General features: G+C 40.0%; 1 protein-coding gene across 1 annotated transcript; it reads left to right on the forward strand.

Annotated features, from left to right (window-relative positions):
• The first annotated feature begins 539 nt into the window (after positions 1–539).
• On the forward strand, positions 540–27,521 carry snx17 (sorting nexin 17). Its single transcript, XM_040124500.1, has 15 exons — positions 540–1,351; positions 5,849–5,923; positions 7,695–7,812; positions 9,393–9,457; positions 11,572–11,682; positions 12,558–12,648; positions 16,294–16,381; positions 21,413–21,482; positions 22,151–22,243; positions 22,479–22,682; positions 25,285–25,413; positions 25,660–25,737; positions 26,119–26,193; positions 26,300–26,341; positions 26,521–27,521. Exons 1-15 carry the CDS (start codon positions 1,292–1,294, stop codon positions 26,638–26,640), a joined length of 1,419 nt encoding a protein of 472 aa, XP_039980434.1. The 5' UTR covers positions 540–1,291; the 3' UTR covers positions 26,641–27,521.
• The last annotated feature ends 439 nt before the right edge of the window (positions 27,522–27,960 follow it).

Below are 27,960 nucleotides of genomic sequence, written 5' to 3' on the forward strand. Positions count from 1 at the left end.
CGAACAGAACAATAGAATAGGGAGTGAACACTTAAAGCAAGCACCTTGGTTGTTCATTTGTGCAGAAAATGTGATAATATGTTGAAATACTTATTTCTGAATTAAAAAAAACACCTTTGCCTTAGTTTCTTATGCAAGCAGTTGAAAGATCTTTATATAAAATCTTTAGCGTATTGGGACATTTTTGTATCATTTAAAATATACCTTGTGCAATAAATCCCACGAGTCAAAGTACTGTGTAACATTAAAAATCCTATTTAACATAATTTCTAAATTTGTCGATAAATTTTGATGCATTTTTTTCTGACTAAAGAATTTTGACTGCGCTTTCACTGTCACTTTGGGTTGCACCAAATAAAGTGGGGACTACGAGTTAGACGGTTTTATGAAATTCAAAATACACAACGCATCACGTTTATGGTATATTTATAACATTATATTACACTTTAATGTTTTTACGTGTAAAACAGGTGATAGAAACTGTGCCAGCGTTCTCTTAATTTTTTCCACCCGTAAAGACTGGTGCTTCCCCGGCTGAAGATGAGATGGTTTGGCCCAGATGGATTGTTGCATTGCCTCTTGATGGGCCACTAGATGCACTGAACACAGAATGGCTTGACGCTAACGATACATCTGCTCTATCTGTGATTTCTATCACATTTTGCCTGTGCACGTACTCCCTCGCCGAGCACATTTTTCTTCAGCAAACGTAGGAGAAAGGAAAAACAGGCAAAACCACAACAAGTGCAACTGTCCCCTTTCATATTTCGAAAGGTTTACCGACGGCTCTGCGACGGTGTGGGGTTCGCAGGAACCAACTGCACATTTTACCCCGAAACTTCATCTGGTTACGCTAATGAACTGAACTACCACTGAGTTCTCACAGCGAGTTGTTTTAGGTCAGCGCGAATTACTCAAAAGTGCGTGAAAACCATCTTTTTAACGTCAACCCAGGTATAATTACTCAACACTTGCAACATGGCTGCTGCGGGGACGGCAGCGAGAAAAGTTTAACACTGACGTGGGAGAAGTTTTATGCGAATGCTAGTTGGCACATGAGTTTCTCTCAAGATAACAGAGTCGTCAGCGGTCTCTCCCAGCCTGGCACTGCTGTCCCCGGACTCACGAACCAGTGGATGAACCGTGCGAGAGCCGCCTCCTCCTCTGAAGTCACCGCCGACAGCCACTGCAGTGGACTTAGTGGGAAAACTGTGGTGTCTTCTTCTCCATCGTAAGCTGTGGTGGCGTTAAGGGACTTGTCGTCCGGCGACAGGCTGTGTTTCGAGCTAAAATGCATTTTTCCATACCCGAGACGGAGGTTCGCTCGGGAGAAAATGGATCGACCTATGTGGTGAGCATGGTGATTCGTGTTCTTGTTTTACCCGCTTTCACTTGGCCTGTGTTAAAACGCTGGTTTCGGCTGGTCACAGGTCGGGCTAATGTCAGCGCAGCGGGAGTTTATGTATTGACCGTTATAAATGATCTGATAACACGAGCACCGATGTGGTTAGCACAGGACAAACAATTATATAATGCAACAAAATCGGCTAAACTACAAAATGCTCATTTTTACCAGATGCAATTAATGTGTTTCATAGGGGAAAACAATCTCGATAAACTAAAAAAAACTTGATTTACAAAATTTAAAACGTGTGGAAGTTTAATAAAAGTGTTTTTTTTTTTTTTTTAAACGTCCAATGCATCATGCTTAGACAAGCTATGGACTTGTATAATTCTAGGATGCCACTGAAAGCGTCATGATTCATCATTTTAACTGACACTGAAATTTGTCTAACATGGCAGATGTGGTGCTGCGGCCACGAAACGTTGTTGTGGTTTATCTTAAGTTGGCACAAACTGACTTGTCCTTTACTCTCGAAGCCATCGGAAGAAAGAGTGTGGCTGAGTCTGTGATGCCTCACCTTAGGCACAACAGAGTTCCTTTTGTTTTAAAGATTTGTGTCAGCGTTTCAGGTTTGCCATCATGATATTGCAATCCTCCTTGTTATTTAGAGAAAAATACAGCCAACATTGCTAAACAGTGGGCTCCTGTAGCCTAACTGGGTGTTTTCTTTTTCACTACTCTGTTTCTCATTGTCTTTTTAATGTTGTTTTATACCCCGTCTATAACCCTTTGATTTGCAGTTGTGTTTGAAATGTGCTACGCCTTTGCATTGCCCTGACATTTTGGCAGACATTCGCTGTAGTGCTGAGAGGGTATAAGACATGGGGATTGGTCAAGGACAGCCAGAGTGAAACATCATAGACATAAACCATTTTAGGCTTTTGTTTATGTTTCACAATGTTTTCCTCATAAATCGTGAACACCAGTCACAGACACAGTTAGGGTACATTGTGCTAATCTGTGGCAGAGGCAGTATTGTTCCAAAGAATTACTGTCATCTCAAAATAATCTTTCCTTGCTGATATAGACAAAAACAGTGGTGTGAATGCATGTCTTTTAACATGCCCATGAACAAAAATCATTATGTTGCTAGGGAATAGCTTGGGTTATTAGTGTGACATAAACTAACATTGCAAAAAAAATAAACAAAAAAAAACAATTGTAGAATATAAAGTCTATCGTTTTTGTCAAAAAAGAAGTTTTTGTATCAGATGCTTTATGAAGAATGCCATCACTCTCATATTTACCAGATGCTTTGAAATAATATCTGCAACATCTGAATTCCATGTGATATTACACTGGCTGTTCTCAATATCACACACTAGCGAATTACTATTTTACATCTTGACTCCATGTGCTCCAAAGATGGGGAAAAAAAACAAAAACATCTGGGAATAAACCTTTTAATATTTGAATATGTGTTCAGTGTCACCGCTGCACAAGCATGTTCAACATTAGTTTTGGATTTAAACTTGGATACTTTCCCTGGATAAGTGGTGGACACATTATTTTATGTGCAGTAATTTAGAAATGGAAGTTAGTCTATTATCAGTTATCAGTATTATCAGTTATTTCCCCTCCACAAATTTTCCGCACCTACACCTACTATTGCTGCTAGAAGTCTGTATGTTTCTACACTGAGCATTTCAGATGCCATCCTTGGCTTGTTTCTACCTGGCTGAGCCTATACTGCAGAGGGGAACTTTAAAGCGACAGCTTTTCACCTCTCAGCTGGCAGTCCTATGACTGTCGCTCTGACCTTCCTGTAACCAGCCCACAGGAAGGGACTTTGCTTGATTATAATGCTGAGAGATGTGTTGTGTACCTTTTGAACCAGTAGGCCACAGAATCTGCCAAGTTTGCACATCGCTTTTTAGAGTAACAAGGGCTACGTTTTTTTAAATATGGAGCTATTCCTCTGAAAGCACAGATGAATCGTTATTTTTGAGTGCTCACACTTTATGTTGTCTAGTGGACTGACCGTATCTTCCTCTCTGGTTCACATGATATTTACAGCTTGTGTCTTGGTGGCAGTGTAAAAGAGAGATGGACTTTGCTGCTACTGTAAGCGATGGTGACTCATTTACTTTGGGTGAGGAACATGTTAGGACTCTGATATGAACAAGTTCCTGTGTTACTCTTTATGATTTTGCGAACAGTGGAAGTAATGCTTGGCAGCACGCCTTTATCAGCCTACATCTGGCAGTGAGAAATATGTATAAACTTAGAGACAGTGATGATTATTAAAATGTGTACAAATAAGCACTCACCTTAGGGGTCCTCAGACCAAAACTGATTTCAGTCTACACATGCGTCATATAATGTGAGAAGAAGGTTGGTGCGGGGCTGTTGGAAATAGGCAGTGATGAAAAGAGTAACACCTGCACACTGACTCCACTCCACAATTTTATTTAAATAGACAATGATCGGATTTTGTCAGGTGAAAAATATTTAAACAATGTTTTCATTGCAGGTGGATCTTTAAGTTACAAACATTTAGACAACATTTCAATGTTGGATGTATCTTCTTTGAGTAAAAAACATTTAGATTACATTTTGATCCTATTTGGTTCTTCATTAAGATGAAATGTTTTTGACATGATGAAGGTCTGATTTGGATGAAAATGTACAGGATTTAAATACATTTTTGGTTTGAAGTTAGAGCAATAGATCACAGTGGTTATATTCAAAGAAAGTCATGAATCCTGTTGAACTGTCCCTGAGCTGAGCTGCTTTCAATTCACAAAAAATAAGGTTTTTTTTTTTGTTTTTTTGACATTCTGCATACTCATTCTTCCTTCCTGCCTGGATACTGTCTACATGCACATTTTTCAGTTCATCTGTTGGCCTTTCTCCAAATTTTTTTAGTCTTCCTCTTTCCCTGTAGAAATTTTGATTTGTACTTTCACTGTTTTTTTCCTATTGAGTGGTATTGTAGTTCCGCGATGGCATGCGCAACTGCATTCAACAGTATCTTCAAAACTCCTTTTGTTCTGACAGATTACACAACATGTTTACTATAAATATTAATTGACAAAGCGGGAAGGAGATTAAAGCACTGACAGTTTGTGCCCTGACACCCAAACAGGAAATCTCCTCAACAAGCATACAGATCGCACTTCCTCTCATCGCTGACCGGAGTATATGTATGTATGTATGCAGCCTGGTGGAAGCTGATATTTCTCAGCAAATGAAGGAGCAAGTATTATTATCAATAATAAAATAACCCAGTCATAATCATGAGTCAGTTTCTTCAGAGTGGATACTAGTCCAGGCCATTTTAGGTTTTTTCCCCCCCCCCAATAATAAAATCATTAAAAATATATTTTTTTAAATTTAAAATTTTTTTTTTTTTTTTAGCAATTGATATCAGCCACAGATTGTTTTTAATCACAACCTTAGCCAAACCTTTAGTAGCTTTTGACCGTGAGTTCTCGTCAGTAGAATCTGTCCTGGAAAAGTTTCTGCCTCCTGTTTTTGAGCCATTTTCTCTTTTTAAAAAAAAAAAAAAAAAAAAAAAAGATTTATTATTTAGAGTGGAAGGATTGACTGGTGGTTAAACAGTTAAACACTGTATTCTTTTACAGTTCAAGGGTGCTGTTTTGTGAGTGACCCTATATTTGGGTAAACTTTATGTCTGTCTCCTCCTAAAGGCATTATTAAAGTATCACTTTGTTATTTATGTAGTTTAGTACCATTCCCAACACTTAATGAGGCATCTAACGTGAAAAATAGATTTACTTTCTGCGATTGGCTCTAAAAATGACTGCAAGCAGATATTTGGATTGCTGATTGTGGTGTTCTGGAGGAGAATCAACTGATAGCTCCTGTGAGAACAAACAAGGGATGTCTCAGAGAAAGAATGAAAGATTCCCCATGTGATTTTTTTTTTTTTTTTTGCTTTCTGTACTTTTTAGCTACTGCGTAATGCAAGAGGCATTTGTTTTGACTGGAAAATGTGCCGGAGGTTCTGTTTTCCTGCTCGGAAGTCAGTAGGGTTCGATTGAATCCAATTCACACTTCATTTCTTTTGGTCTTCCTAATGAAAGCAAAGTGCGACGAAACACTCGGTGGTGAGATAAGATGAAATGGATGGAGATGAAGGTTTATGCCCAAGATACAGGATGCTAATTGCTGTTGCTTCGCTGTCTTTAAACAATAGTGGTTTTACCTCTGCACTTTGCACCTGCGCCTTGGGAAATATATTTGTAGAAATTACTGTCAACTTTGGACTGATGCATTGAAAAGTATTTTATTTTATAGTAATTTCAGCATCTTTCTATATATGTTTGATTCTTTTATTTTGACATTTTCATGTCTGCGATTCCACCCACAACCTGTTTCAGATGGATTGCTACAAGCGTTTTAGTTCAGTCTCTCTACAATATGTCAGACCTTTACAGACTCCTTTCATTTTTAATTTGTCACCAATCCTTCCCACAGGCCTACAACATCCATGTCAATGGTGTCCTGCACTGTCGGGTACGCTACAGTCAACTTCTTGGCCTCCATGAACAGGTGAGTCTTAACCCATTACAATATACCAATTGCTGTCAGTTAGCATTAGACCGGAACTGACTGGTCCTGCATGTGTGGCACACTGAACGTTGTTTAAATGCCACCACATCCACCCAGCATGACCTTTCACTCGTCTTTGTGTCGTACGGTCGATACGCCAGCCTCCTGTCACTTTGAATCATGACCACGACGGCTTGAACTCTTGTGCTGTTGTCCCTCCCAGAGTTCAAACTATTGCATGTAAATGGGTAGTATTGTGGAGGAGGTTGGAGGGGGATGGTGACATGGAAGGAATGTTCTTGGCCTTTCTTTCACTTCACCTGCTGGGAAAAGGAACTTATTCTGAAAAAGAAATGTTGCTGGAAAGTGTTGAGTTGCCTGGTCTGAAACATTTTTTTGGTCTCTCTACCTCAGTGAAACTTTACACAGAGTCACCACTGTTTGTTAGAGCTATTATTAGGCAATTAATGTATTCAGCATCTGCTTGGTTTTTTTTGCATCGGAGTGGTTGAAAATAAACATAGTTGTGAAAGTGGTTAATATGCATTCAAATGCTTCATTTTGAAGAGGTACATGCATTGTATGTAAAAGATGGACTTAGTTGCTGAATATCTTGTTGACTTCCTGTGAGCTCTTTGTGCTATTTAATATACACCATAGCATAAAACCGTTTTTAGAAGAGCACAGTCTCTGGATTTACACATTAATAAGTAAGCAAGCAGGGGCCAAACTTCGCTATCTCCATCCTCAAGTCTTTGTTATCCATTCTGACAGTTGCCGTTGCCTGGCAACAGGGTGTGGAGAAGACACATTGGAATTTTTAAGCATAAACCCCAAAGGGCTTCCTGTGGCGTACCCATGACCCCAAAACATTCTGGTGATTGCGGCGCCCACACTCTACTCAGTTATTGTTGAGGAAATTTGAATACTAATCGCTTCTCTTGTTTTCTCTTCTGTACAGATTTGTAACAAGCTGTATGAACTCAGATTTAGTTCGGATTTTGGGGACTCTGATGAATCTGTAACTTGTGCTCAGTCTCTGCTCAGTGAGCTGATGCATACGTGTAACCAGTGCTGCCTCTGGCGTACTGAAAATACCAAAGGGCAGTATGTTGAGGTGAAAATCACCTCTTGTGGACTGCGTTCATCATACCATATGTGCAGGACCTGAATTTTTATAATGAGTAAAAAATGTGTTCGTGAATTTGTAATAATGAGTGTACTGTATAGCTTTTGCTCGCAGCAAGATACGGGTTAAAATTAAAGCACATTTGATTTGTGATTCCAGATTTGTGATGTCTTAGTTTATGATCTCCACAGTTCAAAGCTGCCAGCATTTAGATGATACAAAATTGGAAGAAATGAGTCAATAAGTTGGAAGTCAAACTAAACTTGGAATGACTAGACATTGAGGGTTCCAGATGTGTGTCTGCGTGCGTGTGTTATGCACGGAAAGTCCACTAGCTAGTCGCTGAAACGGCTTAAAATAAATCTGTGATTCATCTCAAACAGCATGAATGTACTTCTTAAAATGACTCCAAGACTCTTTAATTCAAGAGTCCGCAACTTTGTGCTGAAGTTACCAGGTTTAATCATATAAACCCACATATCTGCCTTCACAGATGTTCTAAATTTTATATTTGGAAAAATGAATTTAGCCATCTGACTCTTCTCAAAAATTCTCTGTCAGAGACAGAAAAATACAGGTTGTATAGCCTTCAATGCTGCAACCTCTTTCTTTAGTTTCACAAGTTGCGTTTTGCACCAACAGATAAAGAAAGAATATGGCAGCAATGTGGTGCCTGCCTTCCCCCCAAAGAAGATCTTCACACTGACTCCTGCTGAGGTCGAACAGAGACGGGAACAGCTGGAGAAATACATGCAGGCTGGTATGTTATTCATACTGAATAGACTTTTTACTCGTGGCCTGTATTGCATTTCACTTCCTTTCTGGCTAAATCAAACACCAGCTATAAAGAGGTTGTTTTTGTGAGTGTTTAAATTTGATACCATTCTTTGAATTGCAGTTCACAAAACCCCTAGTAATTTATTTCTCCTTTTAAGTATTTGGGTGGGGGTGGGGGAGCAGCACAGCACCAACTTAGAATTTGTTTTTGAAACGGTTTGGAAACTGCTTAGCTTTGGTACACAAACACAATTTCCTTGTAATGTTTGCTTCTCCACAAGAATGAATTGGCTTTTGTGTCTGCGGGGAGTCCAGCCATACACTGGTCCTTTCATGCCACATAAAAGTGTTTGACTAAAGAACTGATGATCTGAGCACAGAGTCAGCTGGGACATGAGCCAAAGCTTCGCTAGACAGAGTTATGCTGACACACCTGATGGGGAAAAAAAAAAAAAAAAATCCCTACTCAGGACTTCAGACCTGGTCGGGTTTTGAAAAGTTTATGGGTCTGGATCCTCTAGTGAGGATATGCTTCCTTCAGGGACGCTTAACTTTTCATTGAATGTCATTAAGAATAATTCATATTTTTTGTGGTGTTTACAGTAGCAGTGAAGCATTAGTTTTTTTGGGGGGTTTCTAGTAAATATGCCACATGACAGTATTTAAAAGCTTCTTTTGCAAGTCTAATGTCATGTTCGAGAAGCAAACTGGAGTTTCATATCCCTGTTGGGGAGGTTTTCAACATATTACAAACAGGTCGAGGGTGAGATTTCCACACACACACACACACACACACACACACACATACACATGAATAAGTTGAACTGGCAGCAATGCGGAGGGTTTGTTTTAATCCTCTCAAGCACTGGCAGTTACAGCAGAACAAGGAAGCGTTGTTCGAGTGTGTATTTGCTCATAGTCTGGGAGCATACGCACACAGGGTGTTCTTGGCTACAAGTTCATTTGGTTACATCATGGCTTTTTACATAGTTATGGAAAATGAACTGCCACAAGCACAATCTGCTCTGACGCAGATGGCTCACAGAACTTTCAAAAGGTTAGACTAATTTATAAAAGGATAACAGTGTAAAGGCTGATACACACACACACACTTTGTCAAATTGTAGTCATACAGACTTAACATGCAGATAATTAAATATACTGAAAACTTCATCAACAGAAAGCAAAAGACATGAGCAAAAGAGTCTTTTATTTACCAAATCTGGGGACTACATTATGCTGAAACTGATATGTAATAATTTATAGTAAATAGAACTTATGCCAAACAAGTTCATGCATTTTTTTCTGACCACCCTTCATAAAGTGCAGTTTTTTGCATGTTAAGCTAAATTGCGTTCCTACTGTCTTAAAAAAGGTCAAACCCATTTCACAACAATATGAAATTGTCTAAGAGGAAAATTTTGTCCACCAAAAGTCTGTTACCTGTAATGAGTTATCAGAATTAAAACCAAACACTGAGCAGTGATCTAATTTTGATGATGATGTTGCTGTTTTTGTTTCTCTAATTTCTCCCCTGTTTATTTATTTTTTTTTTTTTTACAGTGCGTCAGGATCCCTTGCTTGGGGGCAGTGAGATGTTCAACAGCTTCTTAAGGAAAGCACAGCAGGTTGGTAGTTGTTTTTTACTCCTACCTGCATTAGGCTGTTTTCTGTTAGTCAACAGGCCTGTGAGGAGGGAGGGCATCCTCCTTGAACCCAAAAAGCTGATGCAGTCATTTCTGCCCAGCTAGTAATTACTTTTGGCATTGTGGTGGAATGAGGTAGCTTGACTCTTACTGTATGTAACAGTTTGTTGCAGCAACATACCCTGATCTCTGATTGTGTCATCTCTACTTGTAAGATACTCGACCTGTCAGATTAGGTTTTGTTTGCATGCAGAAATCTGTGCAATGATTTCGTCAGACATGGAGCTGAGGGGAAAGCGTCCTCGTGCCAAATATAACAATATTGTTGCATTGTGTGTGGGTACTGGATCCTTTTCAACCATTATATCATACAAAAAAGGAAAACCGAGCCACCTAATGACTCATCCCCAAATTTTTCCAAAAAGCTCTTTCGGCAGTACTAAAAATACAATCAAATTCTTAACTGAAGTGGATGGTCCTGTAAATACACAGACTCATGGTTGGTTGTTGCTGCATGATAGTGTCCATGACTTATTCAGACCAGGTAGCAGGGTTTGATTCATCATCATTCAAGCTGTAACCTGTGTTCCCAGGAGGGCTATAAATGCATTTATGGACAGATTCCTCCGTCCGCAGCCACGTCACACCCATTCTGCCTCTCCTTCTCTGTCTTCCTCTCTCATCAGACTCTGTATTTGTCTCCCTCCCCTCCCTACCAGTGTCTTACAGTATGCACTGCGGGGACAGCAGGTGCAGAATAGGAGATGAGTTAACACCCGCTGTTGTCATTTCATCTGCACCTTTAGTAGCAAGGGCGTACTTGGAGACCCCCTGCTGAGGAAACAGGGAAGATAAGAGATGATTTAGCAGAGGTGGTGAGAGACTGCCTGGGGTCAGGAGAAACTGGGGTTATCCAGTTTAAGATTTCATATTTCTTATCTGTGCAGAAGCTACTATTTAGAGTATTGAAATATTCATAGGTTTTTTGCAGATCAGTTTATCTTCCTTTCTTGTTATTCATTGATTTTATGGGTTTTTGTTCTGTTGTCTGCCGTGTTGAGTAAAGGCATGAACAGAAGCACAAACACAGCAGTACTAATGAATACAGTTCCCTTCATTTCTGTGTGAGCTGGCAGCAGGAAAATAAATGGAGGGGACTACTAAAGCTGAAACAATTAGTATATTAATCAGTTGATTGCCAGAAAATTCATCTGCCACAATTTTGTTAATAGATTAATCATTTTTTAAGAAAAAAAAAAAAAAAAAAAATGCTGGTCTCATTATTTTATGATAGTAAACTGAATATCTTTGGATTTTGGACTGCTGGTCAGAAAAAACAAGACCACAAGTTAGATAAGTTAGTGAATATAAAAGTTGTAATTGCAGAGTGCTAAACATTAATATGGCTGCTAATTTGTTAAGGAATTTACAGTTAATTCACATTACACATTAGGAGTTTACACTCTGCACTCTTTACTCAGGATTTTTTTTTAGTGCTTATGATTTTGTTTTTCCTCAAATCATTCCTCAGTGTCTGCCTTGTCAGACTTCATTTTCTTTGGTGCATAATAATCCTCATCAAGTAGCCAAGGGTTTGTCTTTGTGTCTCCTCCATCTGACTCAAATCTTAACGTACTTTTCTTCTGTTGCTAACATAAAATTGACCTTCCCAGGCTATATCTCTTGTTTTACACTTGAATGTGAATGTGAACGAATTAACTTTGTGCCACAGATTCCAACCTGACTCGGGAAACGATGCAGCTGTACTCATAGTGTGTGTGTGTGTGTGTGTGTGTGTGTGTGTGTGTGTGTGTGTGTGTGTGTGTGTGTGTGTGTGTGTGTGTGTGTGTGTGTGTGTGTATTAAAGTGGATTTTATTTTCCCCTAGTATGATGGGAACACTTGTGTAGCTATGAAATGGGTAGCTTGTATGTTTTGTTTTTATCTCCACTGGAAATCCAACTTCGGTCAGACAAGCCCATATTTTCCTGCCCATGTGACCTGGTGGGATTTTGTTGTTGACTGATAGGAATGAAAACACGTAGCATACCCACGGAGCTAGAGGAAAGCCTGTTATGTTTTGTGTCCCTTCCACAGGAGACGCAGCAGATTCCCACAGAAGATGTTGCGCTAGACATCTGCCTCTCCAACGGTCAGAAGGTTACAGTCAACATTCTGACCTCAGATCAGACGGAGGATGTCCTTGATGTAAGTGTTGGAGTGCGCTCTGTTAAAGAGAGCATAAACAAACCGTTTTCACCCAGTCTCTGACTCTACAGTTTGTAAAGAGTTGTAGACTTTAGTCTATAGACGTAATAAAATAATGTTTTATACAGCTGGAAAGTGTATGATGTGCTTAATAAATTCTCCAAGAAGCCTTTTTAAGGTTAACATTATTTGAGGTCTTAAAAGATTTTTACTGTGTGTTATCAGCCTTTGCAGTGTTTGTGTCTGTTGAGTCTCAGGAGTTAAAAACGAGGTCAAAGAAGAAATGGTACTAAGAAAGATGCAAAATTTGAATTTTATATCAGAGTTGTCGCAGGGAAAGACATCCTCCTGCGTAAGAATGTAACGGTATTGAAAAGCCAAAGGCAGTCGGTCATTTTATGTTTTATGATACTAAAATGTTTTAAATTCTTCTAAATCGGCCATTTATCTTTTGAGTTTATATTATAGTACTTGATAAATGGAATAAAATTACAGAACGCAGCACATTCATCTTTTTAAACCTGAAGGAGTCAATATAAATCCTGTGTAACACTACAACAAATTATTTGCTAAATCTTCCATTTCAAATCTGTCACTCAAGAGCTGGTTGTATTGTAGAGATGGTAAAGTAAGATTGTGGTTATATCCCTTTTTTTTGATCTACTCCGTATTCCAATCTTCAGTCAAAATGTCACTTTTTTTTTTTTTTCCCTTCATGCTGAGCTGTTTTTTTTTTTTGTTCTCCTGTTTTCAATTATTTTTATCATCATCTCTCATATCTTACTGAAAAGAAAAATCTGATGATGGAATGAATTAATTGAATCTGATGCTGAAAATGAACTCTCTCTCTCTCTGTCTTTCTCATCTTTCTGCAGGCCGTTGCAACAAAGCTTGACCTTCCAGATGACCTCGTTGGTTATTTCAGTCTCTTCCTTGTTCGTGAGGGTGTGGATGGAGGTTTAACATGTAAGTTTCAACATGAAACCTCTAAAAGAATCAGAGGAGTACAAACGATGAAAAACGTCTTTTGGCCTTGTGTAACATTTCCCTGTCTCTGTAATTATTTGTACTAAATGAATTATTAATTATTGGTCAGTGAAAATAGCAGCGAGAAAGCAGAATAAACAGTAACAGTAAATCCTTTTGAGCTGAAAGTTTTATTTAGTTTGTTGCATTTTTTCCATTAGAAAGATACATAAAGTAGAACCATAACTCATTAATGCTTTAGATCCAGCCTTTTAAGACGCTAAAGCTGGAATCCATCAGATAACCGATGCTGTTTATTACAGCAAACTAAATTCGCTAATCAATAAAGTAATGTTAATATAAACTACTTTATCAGGACAGCCAAGGACCATTCTCAGAAGACACACGCATCACACAGTCGTTGGAAGACAAATTACTCTTACAAAAAGGGAAACAGAAGAAAATAGGATTTTGGATTAAAAACTAAAAGTTTTGTTAAACTTCACTTCAGAATAACTTTCTGGTAAACCAATGGGAATTATGTTGCACTATAATGTCATGCTCTTGATTTTAGTTTTCTTGTACTTTAAATCTCCCACAATGAGGTGTAAAGAACTGCTCTTGCAACGGTCCACCAGCTCAGTTTATCTGTCTCCCTGTTTGGAGATATACTGAACTTTAATTACAAAAGCAAAACAGCATCGCCTCAAGAGAGCTGAATCTTTTTTCTGAGTGCTTACTGTATCTCTGGCTAGAATGCATTATTCATTTATTAGGTGCTTGGAAGCTGAGCGAGAGCCCGGCTCTGTGTGTTTGTTGGCTGGCTCATGCAAAAGAGTAGTGCAATGTTTGGAGGGGCTTGAGCTTGCTCACCAGGCTGTGTGCAGTGTTTTCAGGGTCAGGGTTAGGGTTGTTTCGGAATGACTTCGTCGTGTTGTTTGTCTATGCTATGATATCTGACGCGTGTGCAAGCCTTAAAATTGCATCACATTCTGTTTAGTGAAGTAATTTTTCCTTTTGTAAAGAGGAGACTTCAGAAATTAATCAGCACTTTAAAGTGCAACTCGTATTTACATAATGTATTTAAAAAAAAAAAAAGATATTAATTCGGAAGGGGTAAATGTATTTGTTGCCAGTATTCATACATGCCTCAGCCAAGCTGCTCTAAATCGTTTACAGTTGGTCCAAAATGCACTTGCCAGGCTACTAAAATGAGCCATTGGTCTCACATTACCCATCCTTGCATCCCTCCATTGGGTTCCTGTTAAATTTAGAGTACACTACAAGATCCTGTTGATTACGTATATGGCATTGCATGACCTTGCCCCAGTTCCATTTCTGATCTCCTCGTTTCTCATTCCTCTTCTTCGACCTCTCCGATCCTCAAATCCCAGCCTTATATCCGTTCCCCGCTCCATTTGCAACAACTTATGGGGGCGGGGCGACATAAAATAATCACTTGTACTTTGAACTGATTAAATGACCATGCCAGTATTTCCACAAAGGTGGATCTTACATGTCAGTTAGCATTATTTGTTAACCCTGTAAATGTATGTACAGTATATGCCAATCATATCCCTCCTAGAGAGTCTGAAGCTGTTTGTCTTGATGCAGTTCATCTGTGTTCGCCATATATTGTTTTTGAGGGGGGCAAGAGAGCCATATAAATATGAAGTAAATATGTCTGCTGTCAGGGATGTTGCCATATCACTTAAAATGTTGTAGCTATTCATCTAATATTTCAGAGCGTATTGTTTGATTATGGGCATTTCTACAAATCGGTGAGGAGTGTTTTTATGGCAGTGGTGGATTTGAGCATGATTTTCATTTTCAATATGATGAATTTAGGTATTTAATTCACTGAGAATTTTATCTATGAACGGTTTCTCTATTTTTCTGATTTACTATATCACAATATTCAGTATATCAGCATAACAATTTAAAATTATATATACCATGACAGTGGATGCTCTGATATCATTCATTCAAAATAGCGTCTTTCTGGCCAGCGCTCCAGCAACTTAGCCACCGTTGATTTGCCGTCTTTTGATCTGCGTTAGTTGTCTCATGTTGCTTTGAAACACACGTATTAAAGTGTGCAGTATATGGCAGTTGACAAGTGCTGCTAATGTAATTGGGATTCATCCTAATGTGACCTACTATATATTAGTAGGATGTTTTGTAATTGTTATTAAGTCCCTTAAATGTTAAATTTCTATCATATCCTAACATTATTTTCTATGCCCCCTCACTCGTGTTAGGGTATAGACGATAACTCTGCAGTACTCCGAAGGATTCTGATGTATTTGTTTGTACTCACTTGGTTTTTTTTATAAATAACTGTGCAAATGCAAATCATCGTAGAATATTTGAATTCTCATGTGCTGTCAAAAGGACTACCACAGTGAAACAGGTGAACAGCTTTCCACATAAAGATGTTTCAGTTTTCCAATCCATTTTTCCGTTCCATCACAGCCCTGTCGGGTCAAATCCCCCCTCAGTCCCAAAGGCACTCTTCTCTCGTCTTCCACCTGCCAAATGTTCCCTCTACTCCTCACGCCAAAACCATTCCAGTCCGAAAACGGTTCCAGGTGAACTTGAAGGAATCTTGCAGGGATGTTGTATATTCTTGGCACAGTTTAAATCTGAAAATCTGAGTGGTATGAAAGGGAAGGGCCCCTGTGTTAAATACTAGGATAAATCCGGCGCAGCAGGCTGCGGATCAAACAAAACTGGTGGTGGGAGTATTGACATAACAGGATAGCTAGAAGAATTCAATTCCTCGCTGACATTCAGCAAGTTTCCCAGAAGTCTATGTGTAAATCAATATGTGCTGTAAAATATGCAAACACATGTCAAGAATACCCAGTATGTTTTTTGAAATAGCAGTGCTGGTCTTCTTTTTGTGTGCAGTTTCCCACTGACGATTTAGTTTGCCGAGGAATGTTTCAAAACATTTCAAGCATTCAGTTCTATCTGTTTTTTATTCCTGCAGAGAATTGCTACATCAAAGTAACCAGCAGCGTTTCTGCTTGTTGTACTCCGCATCTCTGCCCATAAAGAGAACATGAACATACTTTTACAAACCTAATGGCAAACTAAAGCGCTCTGCAGTCATTGGATTTGTTGTGTTGTGCACGTTATTGATGCCTGAAAACACAGCAGCAGCAGCAGCAGCAGCAGCAGCAGCAGCAGCAGCAGCAAGCACCTGAGGTCTCCTTCACTCTCCGTAGGGAACGGGCCGCAATGGAACAGCTGCAGAATATGGACGAACACACACACACAGCCCTTTATCTGTTTTCACATTTGAATACACACACACACACACACACACACACACACACACACACACGTACATGCACACGCACACACACACACACGCGCAAACACACACACACGTACATGCACACACACACACACACACACACACACACACACACACACACACACACACACACACACACACACACACACAAAGTTTAACCCTACTGGGACCCATCCAGATGGAGTCTTCCAATCCCTGATTGTTTGTTGTTGGTATTATTATCCAACTGTCCTTGGGACTATAGCTGCATTTGTTCCTTACTCTCTCTCTCTCTCCCTCTCTCTCTCTCTCTGTCTGTTTTTCCTGTGTCTCCCTCTCAGTTGTGCGGAAGCTGCAGGAGTTTGAGCTGCCTTATGTATCCATTACCAGCTTGCGGAGCTCTGAATTTCACATACTCCTACGGAAAAGGTACCCATAACCTGATCACATCATGAGTTTGAATTTCCTTGAATTTCATTCCAAAAGTGCTCTCCTCCACATCTACTGTAATTATAGCTGTGATTCACTGTCTGGTGTATTCATGTATTATTTATCTAATCCTGTGATGAAGCAGATCTGAGATTTCTGCTTTTGGTAAGCCGTACATACTACGTAAAAACTAGATCTCCTGTACCCGGTATAATTGAATTCAGTAAGGGACTCAGTTTTCATTTTTGCCTTCTGGGTGTTACCCATTTCATTCCTTATATGCAGTGAAGCACTTGTTCTTAATGTTTCAGAACAGCACTTAGCCTAACTACAGGCTTCTTATCCAGCGTCACCATCTCCTACAAAGTGGCAGTTTCCCAAGACCAGCAGTTATCATGACCAGACAGGTGGTGCATTTGACAGTCAGGGATTAAACAAGGACATACTCTAATTCGGATGTTGCTGCAGCATGGAGCTGGACAATAAATTTTTTTTTTTTCAGTTCGCATTATGAATCCCCCACCGACTCAAATATGCTCGAAAAGAAATTTTCAGTTTAAGTCTATAAAGTTACATTAGCTACAAAAACCAGTCACATCTCAACAGAAGTGAAATTAATCAATCAGCCAACAGCACAGTACCCACAGATAAAAAAAAGAATTGTAATTACATTTATTGAAAAATTGTTTATGTTGCTCTACATTTAAAGTCATTTTGTCCAGCCCTGCTGCAGCGTGCTTCCCGCTGCTTTGTTAGCTGAATGGGAAACTCCACCGATTTTGCACATCAATCTGTATACGGGTATTGGGGAGTATTACTGCATTTGTGGAAAAAGCTGTGAAAAAGCTGATAAATTGCCTCAAGTGACTGAGTCATTGTCAATTGAAGCTTAAGACTACAAATTGGAAAATGGAAAGAAAAAAAAAATACTGGGGGAGTGGAGTTAGAAAGAAGTGAGTTTGTCAGACCTCTGTAGCCCACTCTTCTCCTCTCCTTTAGACTAAAGGCTCAAGGCTACATTAGCCGTTACTAGCATAACACAATGGAATCTCTAACTGAACTGTTCCCAGTCGATGCATTCTGGGTAATGTAGGCACCAGATTTTGACAAGGAAGAAGAATGTGTGAAATAAAGAAGGTGATATCGCTGTTTTTCCTGCATCGGTTTTTATAATTTAAAAAAAAAAAAAAAACTGTCTATCCTGAGTCTGAAAAAACAAATGCAAGGCTAAATTGGTGTGCTCTTTGAAGCGTCTTAAGCTATGGCCAGAATGATGTCCCCCTGAAAACTGGATGCCCAGGATTCAGACAGGTCATTGATGTCATATTAGAAGACTTGATGCAGAGGATTTTGGGTACATGCAGGGTGCACAAGAGACACGAACAGCCTCAAAAATTCCCATAAAGGTGAATCAACCACCTTTCTAACACAGTCAGACCAAAAATTAGAAATTAGAAAACATCACAAAGGTCATATTTCCTGATGACTGTTGCATGGGATTGTGTGCTCAGTGTTTCCCACAGGTTGGGAATTTATTTGCAGGTGGTTGACACTGGAGGGAAGAGGGTGGGTCTCTCCACCAATATATGAAGACTGTTTAAACTAAGTCCCTTTAACAAACCAAACTACATGAAACACAAACACTTGATATAAACTTCAGTAACAATGACAGTAACCTTAACCAATAGTACATCCTTAAACTTTACTGCCCCTCCAACGGCAGGCCTCACATGGTGTATGTTAACAATATTTCCTTCTGCTTTTCAGAAAAACCCTATTGTTCTGGTCTATTTATGTTTTTTTTATCTTTTCTTAAAACAGTTTAAAGTTACAGATAAAAATGCAAGTGTAGCGTTGCCTGTTATGAGAGGGGAAGGGGGTTGGGGGATGCTTGCGCAGGGAAGTGAGCATCTGTCATTGAGAGCTGCATGTCGCAAAAACTGGAAAAAAATACGGAAAACCTTCTTGGGTGGGAGCAGATCTATTTGGGTTTACCAGCCAAACAATTTCTGTTCATGGAAAATGCTGATGCTACTTTCCCTTCCAGTCTGAAGTTGGTGACTGCTCCCCTCTTCAACATAACATTTTTCTACATCCTCATTTGTCTTTTCACTCGTCACCCTGCCTCCTGCTGACTGAGGTACACAGGATGTTTACTTTCTTTCTGCCTCAAGGAAAGTCTTAGTCCTCCTGACCTAGTTTCAGTGCGGAGTGTAGAGCATTGAGGGAAGAATGAATGTAGAACTAACAAGTGGAGGTGGAGGAAAAACAGACCCCCAGTGTATGAGGTCCAGGGGAGGATCGGGCTAAATGCGCATGCTACAAACGAAGGAAACGCGCTCTCTGTCCAGTGAAAACATTAAATCTACGTCAAGTCAACCTTTTTGTGTTAGAGTTTTCCAAAGCATTCATGAAATGAAAACAGGAATATGAATAGTATTGGAAATTCAAAACACAGCCCATATGTCTCAGCAGGGGCTTTCAGTCCACTTTTAAATACTAGTAAAGCTGCAAAAAAGTACTCACAGATAGACACATCTTGATTACAGTAGTGGTGTTCTCTTATTCTCTTCCTTCCCTCCTCTTTTTCCTCTCACCCCACCTTCATTTCCCTTGTTACCTGCTTTGTATTTCTGATGTTGCAAAGCAGCTTGCTTCATGCGTGCTTGAACAACTCTTCCATCCACCACCACCCCTGTGTCATGCAATTACAACATAAGCATTTTGTTAAAGTGCAAAAATGGATACAAAATTCAGTCCTGTGCTAACTGAGATGGTAATAATTCTAACCTGAGGTATGACACCAGGGTCAGTTAGATAAAGAAATTTCACATCTAGATACAGTCTGAACTGAAGCGTCTTTAAACACTGAGTGGAAAATATGGCCAATACCTTTTTAAAATAAGAGTGCTTGATTTGCCAGATGCGATCTTTTCTAGCTTTGTTTGTCAGATAGGAATTTGTGCTTTTTTCATTCTTTTTTTTCTTTTTAACATCACGCCCTACTCCTCAGGCTGCCCTCTGGCACCCACACACCAGCAATTCTTACAGTGGCATGAAAAAGTTTGGGCACCCCTGGTCAAAGGTTCTGTTACTGTGAAAGTGAATAAAAGAGAACCCGATTTCCAAAGGGCATAAAGTTAAAGATGAAACAATTCTTTCCTTCAAGATTACTTTTTTATTTCCATCTTCTACTATTTCAAAATGACTAAAAAGGAAAAGGGCCCGAAACAAAAGTTTGGGCACTCTGCATGGTCAGTACTTAGTAAAACCCCTTTTGGCAAGTATAACGCATTTTGTAGTAGCAAAGAGTCTTTCAATTCTTTTGGGGGGGTTTTCACCCATTCTTCCTTGCAAAAGGCTTCTATTTCTGGGAGATTCTTGGGCCGTCTTGCATGCACTGCTCTTTTGAGGTCTATCCACAGATTTTCAATGAAGTTTAGGATAGGGGGACTATGAGGCATTGCAGAACCTTCAGCTTGCACCTCTTGAGGTAGTCCATTGTGGATTTTGAGGTGTGTTTAGGATCATTATCCTGTTGTAGAAGCCATCCTCTTTTCATCTTCAGCTTTTTTAGATAAAGTGTGATGTTTGCTCCCAAAACAATTCATCCCTCTACCAGTGAAATGTTTCCCATGCCACTGGCTGCAACACAAGCACAAAGCTGATCGATCCACCCCCGTGCTTAACAGTTGAAGAGGTGTTCTTTTCATGAAAATCTGCACCCTTTTTTCTCCAAACATATCTTTGCTCCTTTTGGCCAAAAGGTTCTATTTTAACTTCATCAGTCCACAGGACTTGTTTCCAAAATGCATCAGGCTTGTTCCATGAAGGTCGCAGTAGAACAGTGCACCACCGCCAGAATTTGCTAAATCCTCCTGAGGGTCTTTTGCCTTTCTAACATTCCTATGAGCAGTTCACCAAATTTTCTTGGTCTTCCAGACCTCAACTTGACCTCCAACTGCCATTACCTGCCATTTCTTAATTACATTAAAAGCAGATACCAGAAACACTTCGCTATATTCTTATAGCCCTCTCCTGCTTTGTGGGCATCAGTTATTCTAGTTTTCAGCCTGCTAGGCAGCTGCTTAGAGGAGCCCATGGCTCCTGATTGTTGGGACAAGGCTTGCAGAGTCAGAGAATTTATAAAGCTTTGAAATTTGCATCACGTGGGCTTTCCTAATGATGATTGTGAACAAACCATAGCCCTAACAAGCTAATTAAGGTCTGGGACCTTAGTAGACTCTCCTGGGGTGCTCAAACTTTTTCATGCCACTGTATAATCCACATCGTCATCAGCAGACCAACTGTCCTTCAACCTCTACAAGACATAACCCTTTGAGATGAATACTTGCACTGCTACTGCACTGATAGTGAGTTGAGGAGTTTAGTCTGCAAGTCACTCTCACGTCACATATTGACGAAGAGTCAATTCAGGTGTATATTTGACATAATTATACTGAGGTTGATTGTACATTGCCAAACTTTGGACCCCTATCATCACTGTCCAAAGAAAACCATATAGCTCCAAATATAGTCATTTTGTGTTTTTCAGATAAACTTGAAAGATCAAGTGTTTCATTATGGCTTGAGACAATTCTAATACTTCTTAACCTACATAAACCATTTAAAAACAATTGAATTATCTGAAAAATGCTTTGTCACAAAGTCGAAACCAGACCTGTTTTTATGAAAAATGTTAATGTTTGATGTTGTTGAGATATGTGAATAGTTTACACAGGACAGCGACGCTATGTAGTGTTGCTTGGTATGCAAACAGAGTTGTAGGAGATGATAAACCTGGTGGCAAATAGCCATATATGATGGTATTTTTATTGAGTGTGTTTCAGGCTTTCTAAGTCTCTTTAAGTCATTCAAACAAATCCAAATGGCAAAAACAAGAAGTGAAGTTCATCTTCCTGCACAATTGAATTGGCACTGTCAACAGTAACTGTGCAACTTTGTTCATTTTAATTTATGTTTGGATATAGATTTGTAGAAAATGACTGTTTGTGCCTTTTCTTTCTGCAGCTTTTGGGACATGGCATATGATAGTGATGTGATGGACAACAGAGTTGGCCTGAATCTGCTGTACGCCCAGGTAAGAGATGTCATTACTTAGGTAAACCAGACACTGTAACTTGCTTTCACCTGCAGCAATGGACTTTAAAAAATACCTTTCTTAAATTACATTTTCCTTGAGGTGTGAAACCGAACACATCTGTTGTATTATCATTGAGTTTGCACAGAGCCAGCTTCACATCAAGAAAACTAAATCAAGCAAACCACTACATCCCTGGGCTGCTTAATGCTTTTGTCCATCCCCTGCGCCCTGGTGCTCTTCCCTTATCTGATAGTGGTGTCAGCTTGTTTTGACTGTGTAACACCTTGAATCCTGTACCTCCTTATGGCCTGGCCCTATGTGATCCTATTAATAGTGGATTCCCTTCGCTGCGGCAGCTATGATCTGTTGTATTTAGCATTTTTGGAGCGACTAGTTGGATTAAAATCGGGATCTGCTGAGTGTTGCCTCTGTCTAGCAGAGAGGAGTTTTAAAAAAGGAAATCAAAGACAAATAAATTGTGTTTGCAACTAAGTGCGTTTTTGCACATTTCTGTGTAATTATTTGCTGATCTGTTCTGCGTACATGAAAGGCTTAGGGTCAGTGTGTGATTTCTCCCACATGTACCAGAGGAAACACAAGAACAGTCTTTATTTTATTCATCTGTGCAGAAAGATGAACTTCACTTGTTGTTTTTGCTTCACCAGACAGTGTCTGACATTGAGCGAGGCTGGATACTCGTCAACAAAGACCAGCACAGGCAGCTCAAGTCACTGCAGGAGAAAGGCTCCAAGAAAGAGGTAGGCAAGGGTGTCTTGTAGATTATTCTGCCTTTACAGCATCTAACCGGAATCCAGCTGATACTCAGAAATGTCTTTTGTCTGAGGATAAACCTGTAGAATACTGCCTCTAGTGCATTCCGGTATTAGCCTAGTTTTTCCCATGAGATGAACTTTTAATCCACATAAATTGCGAGACAGGTTTTTTTTTTTCGAGAAAAGTTAGTCATCTAAATTTGTTGTGCTTTCTTTCCAGTTGATCCATCTAGGTCAGACGCTCAAATACTATGGCTATATCAAGTTTGACCCATGTATTACTGACTTCCCCGAGAAGGGCTGCCAAGTCATCGTCAGTGCCGGCAACAATGAGCTCAACTTCCACGTCAAGCTGCCCAACGAACAGATGAAGGAGGGAAGCTTCAAGGTCACGCGCATGAGGTGTTGGCGAGTCACGTCTTCTGTAAGTGGAATTGTGTGCAAGACCGCATGGGGAAGAGTGAATTCACCTTCAGGAATGTCTGCATCCCTGTAGCTCTGAAATAATCCAGCTGGAATCTCTCCACATTATTAGGAGACTGTGACTTGGCAGAGCGGAGATGCAGCAGATTTGGCTAGAGCCCCTCTCAAACCAACAAGGGCTTCTGTGCTTCCAAAGTCGCCTGTTTACAAACTTCCTCTCACCACTGCACCACAAACAAATGTCTTTAGTCTTGCCAAGCGCTAGTTTTTACTCCTATTGCTCACTAAAAGTGCTGACCTCCACACCATCTGTCTTCATCAGTCCAATTACCCAAACAAGGATGGTGCTTTATTGATCCAGCAGCATTCTTTGTTTAAACTGATAATTGTCCTTTGGCAAGGAGGGAATCTGATGGCATGCGGTGCCAACAACTCCACTACCAGCCTAAGAAATAGAGGTTTTGAAAATCGAACCTTACAGACCTTCAGGGAAAGGAAAAAGCAATGGTGCTGTTTCATACAACAAAGGATTGATGTTTGACGCAGGAGGCTACTGTTTAGGCTGTCACCTAGTAACTGAGATGCTGTCAGGATCAGTCAGACTCAGCTCAGCAGACGGCCGCGATGAATTGATCAGGCCTGCGCATCTTAGGTTCAGTTCACAGTGATGAATCAATGCAGCGTGATGCACTGTCAACGGGGGAACAGAAAATATTCCCGTTTTAAAAAAAATGCTTTTCCAGGAATTGTTTGAGGCAGTTAACGTCTCCTTTTAAAGGCACATTCCACCAATATGAGTGCACTCACTATGGGAAGTACCACGCGGCCTGTGAAAACTGTGCGATAATGTCTTCTCTGGTTCTTGAGGAAATTCCTTAGGTCTGAGAAAACAACCTGGATGATGTCATTACGGTCATCTCAGCTTGGGCTTGAGACTTAAAAGTTTTAACACAGAGTCTGAGTTACAAACTGGTGGTATGGCGTTTAGCAGAAGTGGGCATTTACGCGCCTTGGAGGATCTTATGAAGAGTCTGGTTCAGTTGCATTGTGGGAAATGTAGTAGCCAGTGGTTTTGGAGCTTGACCCTTAGGATTTTTGACCATTCTATTTCCCCGCAACCTTATGGAAGTGCAATACTAAACCAGTGGAGGAAATGTTTCAAGTTGACCGACTACATTTAACTCTCTGATTGAAGCTGGATTTTGGTTCTTTCGAAACCGTACTCTAGCTGGCACGAAATCCAGAGCAAATCCCCAGTCTAAAGAATAAAATAAAACATCTCCATAACTGTCACCCAGAATCGCCTCAGAAAAAATTAGCGTCAGTTCAAACCAGCATGCGCCACACTGATGATCTGCCTGGAACATGCACTTCTTTCTGCTTTCACCCAGTCAGCCGTCTCGAAGAGACAGTTCCTCTAAAGGCTGCAACAATCTATTTTCACTTCTGTGCATAGCTCAGGAAAGCATTAAATGCAGGTCTACCCACATAATTCCAGCCACCGCTTGAAAGATGAACATTCACAGATGCAAGACCTCAATTAAATAGAGACGGGGTGAACAGTTCGCTTTTGTATTGCCTCAGTGTTCGTGCAGCAGTTATCATGTGTATCACATAAGCTTTTATGATTCTCCAAAAGTTAATTTGCACAGAGATCTGGAGACATGGCAGCACATTTAAAATTAAAATGCATGTTGGCTCGTCTGATGACTGACTGAGCCCCCTCGCTGTCCAGCAGGGTGATTAATTCCTCAGCTCATTCTCAGAGGTCAAAGTCATTTTAATGAGCCCTTTCCTTTCCAAAAAAACTATTCAAAACATCTCATTTAGTGCAGCACTGCAACCCCCCTCACAGCTGAATCTCAAATTGCATCTGGAAGAACACGTATAAACAGTGAGCCCGTGTGTGCGTGTGTGTGAGCGCGCGCATCAGACCTTGGTTTTTATCTGTATTCCTTCTTTATGTCATCTTTTGTGTGTGTGTGTGGTGCTTTTAGTATGGGAGGTACAGCCAGGTTCTGGCCCAGATGAAGCCGTCTCAGTGAAGACCACAGTCTTCATAAATGAGGAATGAGGGCTCATCTTCAGGGAGCCGTGTGTGTCGCTGACACTCACACATTTTTGAAGGCATTTGAAATTCTGCATTAGTACATATTTCTTTCCTCCTTTGCACCGGTGTTAATCTTTTTGCTTGTGTCTTCCGACGATTGGGCCGGCTGCCATTTGTGATGCAGCAGCTCAAGAATGGCAGCTTAAGAGGAAGAGATGTAGGATAGGAATAGGAATGCGATCCAGCTGCTTACATGTACATGACCCTCCAGTCCTGGAGTAGAATAGCAAGCTTATCCTCTACTTATCAATGTAGGTTGGATATTGGTGACGAAATATGGAAATTTGATTCTTTCTTTTTTTAATGCACCTTAAACACAAAAAGGCAAATTTAACTTCAACGCTGAAGGAGGAAAAAGCCCAAAATAGAATGAAACTAAATCTCAAATGGTTGATGACAACCAGTAGTTAGAAGATAATAATGATGACAATGGTGATACTTGCCAAACACCCAATCAAAAAAAAAAAATCTACATTTTTGTCCAACACTGCAGCAAGTCCCAATAGCCAACGGTACAACCAATCCCTGCAGCTCAGCCAAATGCGAGGTCAAGCTGGAGCTTGCCTTCGAGTATCTGATGAGCAAGGACCGCCTCCAGTGGGTCACCATCACCAGTCAGCAGGTAAGCAGTCACCGACAGGGCCACTGTGGAGGCGACAGGCACTAAATTAAATAGTGATTGTGTTTCTTATGAACAGAGCATTTTGTCCCTGCTGTTCTTCTTCAGTCGAACTACTCCAGTGTGTATTTTCGCACTGTCTAAGAAAGGTTTTTAACAAAAATTGAGTCAGCAAGTACAACACTGTTACTGTATGCAAGTAAAAAAAATGGTTCCATATTTTACTGACCTTTCACGCTGTGATTTCAGGCTATCATGATGAGCATCTGCCTTCAGTCTATGGTGGATGAATTAATGGTGAAGAAGTCAGGAGGCAGCATAAAAAAGGTTTGTGTCAAGAAAAATTATGTTTCCTAAGGACATCCTTAAAAAGACATCTTCTGGAATTAGTTTACATTTAATACTCCGATTTGCAGAGGACATTACTTAACGTTACAATCACTTAGACACTTAATTTCCCACATTTCACGTAAGAAAATTGGTTTTACACACTTTTTGGAGCGATATTTCTCATTATAAATACATTATAGCATCTTTTTTTGTTCATGAATGGATTTTCTAAAACGATTTGGTTTTTGTTTTGTTGACTGCAGAGATAATAAGTCGTTGAGTCACTGCGCTGACATCATGACACATGCAGATGTGGAACAAACCTCGCAATTAACCGTGCGCCTGACTTCTCTGTTCCATCTTCTGTCCCCCTTCCAGATGCTGAGGAAACGACACAACGGCTCCATCCACCGAACAGACAGACAGCAAGCTGTGAAATCTCCCCCTCTGCTGGTGAGAACCAGGATAGCATGCCATATGTTTGTTTTTCTGTTGGACATGGTGTAGATCTCAGGTGCAGGTTCGTTTTACTCTGTATGTTTTTTTTTTTTGGCTGCAGGACTCCCCTGACCCGAACCGTGAACAAATCGTCAAACTCTCAGTGAGTACATTTATGGTTTTTTGGATTTAATTTTGTCGTGATGTATCGTGCTTCTAAAAAAAAAAAAGAAAAAAAAAGAAAAATGCAGCCTAATGATGTAGCTGGAACAGAACCTGAAACACACTCCAATAAGTCAATGTCAGTGCAGTGTTAATTACAGTATTGATTATTCCATTTAGACCAAGCTGAGCTCAGTGTCCCTCCGGGGGATCAGCGCCTCCAACTCAGCAAACGACATCAGTGGCAATGATTTCCACGGCAACTATGCTTTCGAGGGAATCGGGGACGATGACCTGTAACGACTCCCCGTTCTCCCTCCTCGCCTCCTCATTCCACTGTCAACAACTGGGATGACAAAGATTACGAGCTGAGCTGAGCTGAGCCGAGCGAACCACACACTCGTCCAATTCTGCAAGATTGTAGCTTCTTCCTGGAGAAATCGCTGCCTTAAGTTCTCATTTAATCTTTGATATTGTCCTTTCTTTTAGACTCTTAAAAGCTCATCCATTTGTATTTGAGTTACAGTCATCATATTCACTTGTCCCCGTGTTATTAAACTTGTGGCAATATACAGAGTGCGTAGCGTGTAAAGCTGCAGGTACTCAAATAGGGATGCTTTCTGTATGTTACTGTCTGACAAATTCCTACTTCTGTTTCATTCACAGGGATCACTATTTCATCAACAGTATGTGTGAGGTTCTATCATGCAGTTAAAATGAGGTACAACGGTAAATTAATATTTTATAAACTACATGGGGGAAACCCACTAGATCCGGGATTCTTCCTCCAGAGGCTGCATGTTCCTTTCCACCCAGAGAGCCAAATGTTTAGTTAGACCTGGCACTAGTGATGATACAGCAGCGGAGCCGGACGTCGATAATTCTCGACATGACCCGGAGTCCAGCGAATGTGATGAAATTGATCTCTATTCAGAGCACCTGCCTATTTTTATGGATGATCAGTGTTTGGCTTGGCTATATACCAAAATGTCACGTTTTTATACTGTCAGTCATGCTCTTTGTGCCATACTATTCACGTGCCAAGTCAGTAAATATCTTAGCAAGATACCAGTGGTGTTTTTCAGCTCACGTTTGAGGCACAGTAACTCATACTGCCTTCAGTAATAGTCTGATGCCTTAACTTTTACTTCACCTAATTAAAAAAAAAAAAAAAAAAAAAATACAAATTTTCCCCTCGTGGGTTACCTTGTCATTTGACGCGACACAGGTTCAAACTTCAAAAACAAAAAACATCGGTGTCAGTCGGTGTTACCTAGAATCTTGCAGAACTTGATAGATGGTTGATTTGGCCGCGCTGCTTGCACTTGCTGAACCCATCATTTTGCACAGTATAACAGGTGGAGATGAATGTTTGAGTGGAAGCGTGAGCATGACTTTAAACATTTTGTGGAGATTTTTTTCCAAGGGGCTCTCTAAATCCATCTGTGATTTTGTTTTTTGTTTTTTACCAATTTTTTAAGGTTTCTCATAAATGCCAAATTATAGTTTACTAAAGCATTTTGCACAAAATAAACATAAAAAATTATGACAATGTCACTTTTTATATTATGTACATGCAATTAAGTATTCTGAACATTTACTAATATCTTTATCATCATA

This window comes from Xiphias gladius, chromosome 4 (assembly GCF_016859285.1).
Source record: "Xiphias gladius isolate SHS-SW01 ecotype Sanya breed wild chromosome 4, ASM1685928v1, whole genome shotgun sequence".
Taxonomy (NCBI): domain Eukaryota; kingdom Metazoa; phylum Chordata; class Actinopteri; order Istiophoriformes; family Xiphiidae; genus Xiphias; species Xiphias gladius.

Excerpts from the sequence above, each read along its gene's own strand:
- snx17 (XM_040124500.1), top strand. The coding sequence starts at position 1,292 with ATGCATTTTTCCATACCCGAGACGGAGGTTCGCTCGGGAGAAAATGGA. Across the intron at positions 11,683-12,557 it reads AGACGGAGGATGTCCTTGAT|GCCGTTGCAACAAAGCTTGA; the intron begins GTAAGTGTTGGA and ends ATCTTTCTGCAG. Across the intron at positions 26,194-26,299 it reads TGAAATCTCCCCCTCTGCTG|GACTCCCCTGACCCGAACCG; the intron begins GTGAGAACCAGG and ends TTTTGGCTGCAG.